The sequence below is a fragment of the Trichoderma ghanense genome, assembly GCF_004382785.1.
Source record: "Trichoderma ghanense strain CCMA-1212 chromosome Unknown scaffold_2, whole genome shotgun sequence".
NCBI lineage: Eukaryota > Fungi > Ascomycota > Sordariomycetes > Hypocreales > Hypocreaceae > Trichoderma > Trichoderma ghanense.
Genome location: NW_027395665.1, coordinates 717,749 through 727,791, shown reverse-complemented (window position 1 = coordinate 727,791; position 10,043 = coordinate 717,749). Strand labels below are relative to the sequence as shown.

The following is a 10,043-nucleotide window of genomic DNA, read 5'->3' as shown; positions in this document are numbered from 1 at the left end:
ATGCGCGCGTCCTTTGACTTTTCTCATTTACCCCCCCACAACAGAACCCAAAATACCCAGTGCTCCGAGTCTTGAATTCATCTTGCTATCTATTAGTATCTCCATTTTTTACATGCTGGCGAGTGACGAGCGAGTTATGGACTGGTCGATCAATGTCGGAAGAGTCAGCGAGGTGGTGCTGGCTGATGAAGGGAAAACAAAAAGCAGCATGTGGCGAAGCGGCGGATGGAAGGGCATGAATGGATGCGTATGAGACATTCATGATTGTACCGGCAGCGTCGGTATCGTGTAAATACAGTAGTAATTGATGCATGAGTTGGTACGGAGTCTTGTCCCAAGTGTCTCGCTTGCTCGCCGATGACTTGTTATTGTTTCAGCAGCAAAATATCGGTGGCTAAGCCTGTGAAATGTGCTACACCTCACATGGTAGTGCCTCTGTCCTGGCGATGGATACTTGAGAGTCGGGTTGATCTAATACAGGCTCCGGCTCTCTTTTTCACCTTCATCACCCCGGCAAATCATGACATGACTAGCGGGATGATGCAGATGGCGCGGTTTGGGAGGGGGCCACTGGGGGGGCGATTTGATTTGATGTAATTTTGCTCTCAATGCCGATATGCATGACTCCAATGCGATTCGAAGCTAGTACTCGGCGAGAGGTATAGTAGCTTGATGGGATATTGTCGCCTCATGTGTGATGGGAGATGGTGTTTGTCGATTCGTCTATTAGGTACGTACAGACGATGGGGATGAGTAATATGGAGTATGTGTACCTGGTAGGCATGGATGAACATGGCTGCTGATCTGGAGAATGGGCGTTTATCGCGTCTTGGGGGAGCCCCTCGATTTCCACACACATAAAGTTCATTTCCACACACAAGTATACCATCCTAGGCCGCCCAGTGATTCTTCCTTGGATCTACATACTGCTACACACAACACCTGGCTACGCTACATGCCTTCCATCTATAACTACAGCGCCTGCTGATAACTACAGCATCTGGCAAGATGAATACTTTTCGGGAATCAAGCCGGCTTGTTGATTGAAGCCATGGTGCTTGATCTAGGTATTCTGCCGTAGCCTACGGAGTACTGTAAGTGTGAAGACTGCAAGGTAAGAGAAGGAAGAAGGAAGAAAGAAAGAAAGAGGGTAAACGGTATGCGATTGCAGGAGATACTACTAGCTACTGTAAGGTGGTGCATCTAGCCTGCTGTGGTTTAGATATATATGTGTGGAAATGAACTTTTTATGTGTGGAAGTCGAGGGGCTCGTCTTCGGGGAGCAGGGTGGAGTCTTTGCTTGGCTTGTTTTGGAACAGGAGATTGCCTATCGATTAATTCTCAGGTACGTATTGTTCTAGTAGGCCTGTGATTTTAGTCTTCAATTCCATGTGAGACAAGGCAAGACAAAGACAAGGCAATCCAAACACGGGGGAGAAAAAGCAGGTTTTCTTCTGATTTGGCGCACAAAAGGATCGGTCGTTTTGCCAAATCGGGGTCGTCGCCAGTGAGGGATTCCAAAGGCGGTAATCATGCTTGGCTTGGCTTTTTTTTTTTTTTTCCTTTTTTCTTTTTTTCTCAAATAAGATTGGTTTGCATTGCATTAGCCGTACTGGAGATTTTGCGGGGAAGGAGGGAGGTTCTTGGCTTTTCTTTTGCATTCATCGTGCGCCTGCTGCAGTCTAGAGTCTAGGGGGGGGATATAGATTGGAGATGGGATGGAAGGCTTGGAGATGATATGATGTAGATTGTTGCGAGTATTTACGAGGAAGCAAACAGCCTATCGTGAGTTGAAGAGTAGGGATTGCGAAAAGAGCAAGAAGATGACAAGAATGGAAGAGAAGAGAATGAGCGAGCAAGTTGAGGCAATTAGTCCTAGGGCGGAGCTGAGGGAACTGGAGCTGGAGTTGAGGCTCTATTGGACGACTGCCGGGAAAAGGGGGGTCGCTCTTCTTTGAAGGTAAGGTCCTTTGTAGTTCGAGGTGTTCTGGTCCAATAGGGTAGAACTACTACCAGGTAGTGGTGGTGGTGACTTTGGAGAAACGGGCGAAGCACAGCCCTCGATGCAATCGGCTGGATGAAAGAGGGGGGAAAAGATGCAGGAGGATTCTGCCGAAGGAATAGTATGGGGAACGAGAGCGCACATGGAGACGACGAGAAGGAAGAAGAGAAAGAAAGAAGAGATGATGTTGTTGTTACGTGTTAGCCTGTTTGACGTGCATATTGGGTGGGAATTCGTGTTTGCGCATTCAGAGTTCAGCCATGGAGGGGGGAAAGAGGAGATCTCGTGCAGAATGGGATGGGGGATGATGGGGACGATGCCGTTTGTTCGTGGGGAGGGGGGACGGGACTATTGGGTGAGTCGATGTCAAGTTCGAGAGGTTCGTGCTTTTTTTGGTGTTGTGGAGCGTGTGATGCTGCGCGGGCTGCGTCAAAACTCTACGTACGAGGGATAAGGAACATGTATGTATGCTGTTGTTTGGCCGTGTATGTACGAGCAATAGGGTTGAGGGACTCCAGACCTAATTTCAAAGGTTATGAAAGCAGACAGGACAATATTTTTTTTTTTTTTTTTTTTTTTTTTTTTTTTTTGCAAGGAATGAAAGAGAGACTGAGACCGACTGAGACACACACATTGAGATGAGCTGCTGAAATCGCGATGCGGCTATAGAATGCGATGGAGGTGTCCCGTTTGGGTAGAAGCCGGACCAGGGGCATTGATTGGGCGGTTGGTAAGGAGACGCAGCGGCTAGGAAATTGGGGCCTGTTGATTCTGGGCGGTTCAAGCGTTGGAGGAATCCTTAGGCGGGATGGCGCATTACTGTATTCTGCTGTTAGTTCAAGTTTTCTTCTCCTTGCGGGCTTTTTAGAGCCGGAGGTGCCGTTGTGAAACTTGGTGGAAGCCTCATATGTGGATTCTGCTGCAACGCGAGAGAGAGAGAGAGAGAGAGAGAGAGGAAGGGCTCGCAAATGTCGTTGACGAGAGGAGTGAGTGAGCAGCCATTAGATCAGGAGACCAGGGGGGAGGGCGGGTGAGAAGTACGAGGTCCGAAGAGAGAGCTAAAAAAGAAGCTTTTCGGGTTCTGCAGATAGTGCGGGTGACGATGCTGATGGCGACGAAAGTCAATGGGCGTTTTGGGGAATCCCGTATTTGACAGCATTGTGGCGATGGCTATTGGAGCGGGATGGATTGCGTGGCTGAATTGGGGGGGTGATGGCGTCGACGACGACTGGCCCCCCCCGTGGCTGCATGAGAGACGGGGTTTGATTTGCTGTGTGTGCTCTTTGATTCCCTATGTTGAATTCAGGCGGATGCTCTTCTGGGAGGGGACGAGGAGCTGTAAGCCTAAGCGAGGCGTAGGATTGCGGCTCTGGACAGGCGGCTAATTTCGCGATGCATTGTTTTGTGCGACGTTTTTGCCAGTGAGCTGCGAGGTATGCTGTACGGGAGATGCTGTGCATGTACATGCCAATTGCTGTATGACGGAGCTTGCTGTGTGCACTTACGGGTGCGCACAGATTCCCCCCCTGTCAAGACTCAAGACTCGACTCGATGGGTGCAATCTCTCCATCATCATCATCATTCATCTCCCACTCGGCGTGCCGTGACCCGGAGAAATTCAAGCGCCGCCAACGTTGGAATTGATGACAGGCACAAGAGAGAAACCGAAGCAGCGTCAGAGAGTCAGAGAGTGGGCCGCAAGCTCGAGGCTAGCCTAGGTTCATGTTATTTCCCGGGGATGAAAGCTTGGCTGCAGCGCGTCTGGAGCGTCCAGGCGCCGCGAGCTGCCTGTGGGTGCCTGTGGGTGCCTGTGAAGTGCCTGGAGCTTCAGCGACTAGCTGCTGGCGTTAGTGGCCCTGGCGGGTGGCGCTAGCGGGCTGGATGCGGTCCAGGGGGGGCCGGGCGGCATGTGCTGATAGGCTGCGGGCGGCGGGTCTGGAGCTTGCGGCCAATGGCAGCTCGGTTGGTACATGGCAGTTGTACCCAAGTTATTCGACGACAGGACCGTGAAGGCTTCGGTCTCATCTGGTCTTGCAACAACCCCAGCACACACACACAGCCGGCCAGGATGCATCGCCCCAAATCAAAAGCCAAAACCACCACCATCCGATGCCGAATGGCTGCTGCTGGCCTTCCGCTAGCGATGGATCGCTAAGGCCAGACGGCCTGCAATCGAGCCCCTCCTCCAATTCCCGCCCCTGCTGGCTGGGAAGGGGGGGGGGGCTCTCGAACCTCCGGCTGTCATTGGGGGTGATCCGTGCAATTCCAGCGCGCACCGCACCGCTCCACTCTCGCCTCTGGCTCTGGCTCTGTCTGCCTCGAGCTTTTAATTAATACCCGCGGCCGTCCGGTTCGATTCTCGTGCTTCTTTGCTCCTTTGCTTTGCCCATCCATCCGCCTGATCACTCGCTTTCTAGGCCCTTGTTTCAATCCAGTGTAAGTACAGTCTCAGCTCTTGTTTGGGTGCGTCGTCGATGTTGGAGCGCCATCTCGACATGATCAGAGGACGATCACGACGTGGATGCTTCCTCAACACGGCCTCGTCTGCGCCCAGTCCACGCATCTACCCCTGCGTTTCGCGTTGTTTCCCTCTCCTCTCTTGACTATCTTGTTCGAATCGGCAAACTCCCCCATACCCCAAAGGCGGAACCCCTAGCTGGCCGGCTCCCCTTTGCGGCGTCATGGCTCGCCAGCTGGCATACGGGTGGGCGGAGAGGAAAGGGTTCGAAGATGGCGGAAAAGCAACTCGACGGCCGCCTGCCGGGACGACGGGGACGCGTTGTCTTGCCAGCTGCAACGGCTCAATCCTTTTCCCGGCGCCTGTTGTTGTTGTTGTTTCATCTTCCTCATTCCTCTCGCCTCTAGATCGCCCGAGACCTGGTTTCCTCCACTACCAACATACCAATACCAGTCACTTCGTCACCACTTTTTCTGAAAAGAAAACAAATAAACTGACCATATCTTGCGCACCAGTCGACGCTGCTTCTCGTCTCTCGTTCACATCTGTTCTCTTCGTCGTCCAAACCATTTCAAGATGAAGTACTCCGTCGCTGCCGTCTCGGCCCTCGTTGCCGTTGCTTTCGCCAAGCCCGAGTTCCTCAACTCCAAGTTCGAGGTCCAGGAGGGCAAGCCCTTCACTCTCGAGTACTCTGGCTGCTCTGACGGCTGCACCATCACTCTGCAGACCGGCGCCAGCTCCGACCTCAAGGACGTCAAGGTTCTGACCTGTGAGTCATCTCCTATGGTTGCCAAAGAAAAAAAAAAAAACCACAAGCCCGCTGACAACTGTGCCACAGCCTCTGCCACCGGCAGCTCCACCACCGTCACCCTGGAGGACCTCCCCTCTGGCACCTACAACTTCAAGATCACCGACAAGAGCGGCCAGAGCAACTTCAGCCAGCAGTTCCCCTTCCAGGGCACCGGTGTCGCCTCGTCCAGCGCTGCCACGTCCGCCACCAGCGCCGCTGAGTCCAACACGGCTGCTCCCACCACCACCGAGGCTGCCACCAGCACCACCGAGGCCGCTTCCACCACCGAGGAGGAGTCCACCACCGTGGTCAAGACCAAGACTGCTCACTCCACCACCACGGAGGCCTCGAGCACCTTCACCACCACCACCACCGTCGCCCACTCCACCCACAAGCACAACACCACCACCGTTGCTCCCACAGGCTCGGCTTCCACCACCACTGGTACGTGTCATTCTTCACAGATGTTTGCCTCGCACAAGAATCTCGCTTCAGATCTCGCTAACCGATGCATGTTTCCGGTCACAGGACGTCAAACCACCGCTGCCTCCACCTCCTCAAACCCCGCCGTTACCACCGTTCCTCCCGGAAGCGCCGCTGGCCACCTCTCTTCTCCCCTCGCCCTCGTTGCCGGCGTGGCCATCGCTATCGCTTTCTTCTCTTAGATCTGCGGATGCAGGGCTTGAGGGGACGGGAGCTATCCCGAGTTGTTTGCGCGTTAGGCTTTTTCTCTGGTACCCGCTTAAATTTAATATCTTGAGGCAAGATTGTGTTGTTGCTTTCTTTTTCTCTTCACGCAGCACGGCAAGGTTGTTGGGGAATGGGTGGAATAAGGGGACATGTTCCGGCGTCTGTCAGCCCCTTTTCCTATTTATTGACGATTGCATGGAAACCTACCTAAGCTTCTTTGACGATAATGTCAGCCTCTGCATGTACTCTAGTGGTATACTAATGCATTATATCCCCCGTTTTATTCTACAGAGTCTGCATCGGAAGTCGTGTTGTGACTGTGACTGTTGGGTGATTTACTGAATGAATCGTGTATGTTCAGGTAGGCTACGCAACGACTCGCGCGACCAGGCCTTGATTCGACGCCTCGCCTCTTCTTGCCCTTCAGGTGAGACAGTATCACACGGCTTGACGGCGGCTCGATGCAGGAACCATCGCCGGCTGACGCAAGGGGGGGCTGTCCGGCGCTTTTTCGTGTGTTGAGACCGGAAGCCGGGGTTCAATAGGTAAGCAGGCTTCGTGCACTTTGTACGAATCCATGTCTAGGAACCTAGGTGGGTGGGGGATACGAGGTCGGTTTGGTGAATCGCTCTTGGTTTGGAGATACGAAGTCGGCTTGAACCGATCTACTTTTCGGAATACGAAAGTCGGTTTGTACCGATCGGAAAGATGGGGTTTTTACGAGGTCCCGTAGAGACAAGATGGGCAAAAATGGGAAGATAACCGAGCCCCAATGTACTCAGATTTGAAGCTTGGAGAGGTGAGTTCAGAGTTTCTCGGTTGATGCTCGTCGCCACAATCGACTCCCCCTGCAAGGGGGTCAGCTTCGGATCACCATCATGATGTCAATCCGTATATCGGACCTGCACACATATAGCAAGAGTCCAGTATGCGCACGACAGGGTAACACACATGGTGTAATTGCGCATAAACGTACGCCCGTCACAGCCCGTCAAATTACGTGGCTTGACAGGAAGCACGCATGCATCGGCTGAGGCACTTCTGCATCAAGACAATTCCGCATCAAATGATTGGGCATGAACTCCGAGTTCTTCCAAGCTTCTAGACTACTACCCTACCCTACCTTACCCGAGAGATGCCCTACCTATGAACTGACATCACACTCTTCAGGCGCGCAAAGAAGAGTCATTTTGTTGTGAAACGGGCACCCTTGCGCCTGAGGGTGCCCATGTCGCAGAGGCGCAGAAGCATTGAATTGGATGCGACGGTGATGGCGCGCGAGATTTTTTTGCGGCGGATTGTGTTTCGATTCGGTGGCTTGCTGATGGCCTTACCTGCTAATGTGAGGTGACTCTGCATCTAAAAGCTGGATGCCCAATCTCGTGGCTACTCATGAGGGTTTATATATAGACGGGCAGTGCAAGGGCGACGTGCCACGACGAAAACAAGAAAATAAAAGGCGAACTTCCAGTTTTATATTCGATTGTGTTATTGTCCATTCTATATGACTCGCGGCGATGGTACAGGCCCTCAGAGGCGAAACAATCTGCCACCGCTTGCGTCATCCCTTCCGTATCTATAACCCATACATGAACCAAAGAAATGAATCGCTTGTTTTCTCGTCTTTTTTCCTTCGTTTCCTTCTTTTCCTCCCTCTTCTTTTTTGATCAATTGATCAATCGATGATGCCGCCGTCGGACCTCTGAGCAAGAAGATAAGGAGAAAATAGCTGGGGAACAATCATGTGACCAAGCGCATGAAGAAAGCGACGATCCTAGGGAGCAAAGTTTAAATCTAAAGGGGAAAGCAAGAGACGGTGTAGGAAAGGGAAGCTGCAGTATGGGGAAGGAAGCATTGAGCCGAGGTTTCCGTTTCCGAAACAGACGATCAAATGCTCCGTTGTTTTTTTTTCTCGATCTTTTCTTCTTTTCTTCTTTCTTTCATCATTAGGTTCTGGTGAGGGCCGTTGTGCTTCGTCGTCTTTTTCTTCCCTTTTTTTTTTTTTTTCTTATCCTTGTTTGGTCTTTTTGCAGTGGTGACATGACAATGTCTCGGCTCTCTCCTTGCGCAAAGGGCTGAGTCCCGAAGCCTTGCCATGTTCCGACTTCCTTGAGACAGTCTCGGACTGGTGTCCGTACCGCTCGGATCAGGGTTCAACGACCTTCTTTGACGACAAGTGTTGGTAGAGCGCCGTCTCCAAATAAGCTTGTGTTCAATCCTATTTCTATCTCAACACTCTCTTATTGCTTGCGCAGGACATCGAGGCTATCCTTGACCCAAGGTGCCATGTGGGAGACGTCATGGTCGACATGAACGTGGTTGGCCGTCCCGTCTGAAGCCTTGTCCTCAGTCGGCAAGCATGAGGAGCCTGAGCTGGAGTCGCTCTTGCCACCGGAGCTGGCAGGGTCTCTGGTAGCAAGAGCCGTGTCGTGTTCTTGCGAGGCCGAGCCAGTGCTCACGACGGTGATATCCTGGATGCTTTGCTGGGAGAGACCATTCTGCACACTAGGAGCGCCAGAGGCCTTGGCGGTCGGCTCACTCTCCTCGGGGACAGGCCGCCACTCGCCATCTCTCGAAAGAGAGTCTAGCTGAGGGTCGTGGACAACCTTGGTGACGTTTGAGTATGGCCCTCGGATGGGTCGATTCTTGCCCGACTCGAGGGGGATAGTGCTTGGGTACGACGAAGCCATGGCGGCAAAGGAGGACGGAGCCGAGCGTTGAGCTCTAACGATTCAAACACGTGTCGGCACGTGGAGCGAGGGGAATGGCAGTTGGTGCGTTGCAACAGGAGCGTTCGATGCCTGAAGCGAGTTGATTAGGTTGACGGACTCGAGTAAGGGGAAGGAGCTTTGGACCTACTTATACTTGCAGCCATCGACTAGCAAGGCTGGAATCAATCCCGAGCGCCGGCAACGAGCACTGCAAACGAGAGATGATCAACGCAAGCTAGCGTGATGCTGGGAGCATGCGAGGCACCGGCAACGAATCGGCACTGCTATCGTCATCCGCCTTGGAAGTTGCCTACCGCCTTAGCCAGGGGGCATGTGAACACTCAGCGACCTCTCTCCACCACGCGCAACCAATCGACATTGCTGAACCCAGGGCTGGACTCGGAAAGCCGTTGCAAGCTTGGGAGTCGGACGTGGCTCTGCTGCTGAGCGGAGGCAGCGGTGGTCGGCATCTGCCTCTGCGGCGAAGCAAGTCGCAGGAGAGTGGAACGCGTTTGCTGGCGCGTTCCGAGCTGGACACTCCACGCACGGAGCAAAACCCAACCCAGTTTCTGTCAGTTACTGCTTGGGAATGACAAGTCAGCTAGGCAGGGTGTATGGGCATTGACTTTAGCGACACCGATAACCCTCCTGAGAGAAAGCCCTGTGCTTCTTGAGCCGCTCCGGACCAGCTAATGCGGCGATCATGTCGGTTTGCTTCGGTGAAATGTTATGCTAAGCCCAGCTTACCTGTCTGGCCATAGATCCCCCTTTCCCTCGCGGCGGTTACTATTCTGGTCTGGTACCTTGCGACGGAGGAAGATGTGGCCTGGCAGACCTCGGCCTGCCTCTTATCGGGACGAAGGGGATGAAGGACACTCCGCCAGCCAACTGGTCATCGTTTGGTTTCGTTTGGTTATCGGAATGTCTGACCGTTTCATCGCAGCCCGCGTGCGGAGCGTGATGTACGAGCCATGTACGGGGTACATGCAGCCTCGGTTTCAAGTTTTCTCAACAGCCCCCTTCACCTCTCCTTCGCCATTGTACTACCGTTTTGGCTGCAGAGCTGTCCTGGCCGCCGTGCGCCTGCTTTCAGCAACGCTGTGCTTTGCTTTTTCCAAGCCGTGGACCGGAGCTGGGCCAGAAATACCTCACATGACGACGAAAATACGGTCAGCCGGCTGAGGTGTTGTTTGAAGCAATGCCTCAAGCGTCATTGTACCATCCTCCCTGCTACATCATCTCTCTCGCCACTCAGCTCGGACTGCTACCTTCTGCCCTTCTACCTCCATGTGGCGGTACTGGACGGTACTTGGGAAGGGAGGCAGGGTGGTACCTACCTACCTTACCTTAGAGGGAGGGGTCGCGCGCGGGGGGGGTAAACGTACGCCCGTC

The 10,043-nt window shown here is 53.3% G+C and overlaps 3 protein-coding genes across 3 annotated transcripts in view; 1 reads left to right on the top strand and 2 right to left on the bottom strand.

Moving 5' to 3' along the window:
- Positions 1-5,036: 5,036 nt before the first annotated feature.
- Positions 5,037-5,915, top strand: CCMA1212_002631 (uncharacterized protein; the record flags this gene model as incomplete). Its single annotated transcript, XM_073700010.1, has 2 exons — positions 5,037-5,229; positions 5,299-5,915. The coding sequence occupies 2 exons, from the start codon at positions 5,037-5,039 to the stop codon at positions 5,913-5,915; spliced, it is 810 nt and encodes a 269-aa protein (XP_073561260.1).
- A 2,265-nt stretch (positions 5,916-8,180) lies between these two features.
- CCMA1212_002630 (uncharacterized protein) lies at positions 8,181-8,630 on the bottom strand (the record flags this gene model as incomplete). Its single annotated transcript, XM_073700009.1, has 1 exon — positions 8,181-8,630. The coding sequence occupies one exon, from the start codon at positions 8,628-8,630 to the stop codon at positions 8,181-8,183; it is 450 nt and encodes a 149-aa protein (XP_073561261.1).
- A 597-nt stretch (positions 8,631-9,227) lies between these two features.
- Positions 9,228-10,043, bottom strand: part of CCMA1212_002629 (Phosphoribosylaminoimidazole-succinocarboxamide synthase) — a gene marked incomplete at both ends in the record, with an annotated part of 4,779 nt that continues 3,963 nt past the window's right edge. The window contains one exon of the mRNA XM_073700008.1: positions 9,228-9,230. Within this exon, the coding sequence (XP_073561688.1) occupies positions 9,228-9,230 (3 nt within the window). The remainder of the gene's footprint in view (positions 9,231-10,043) is intronic.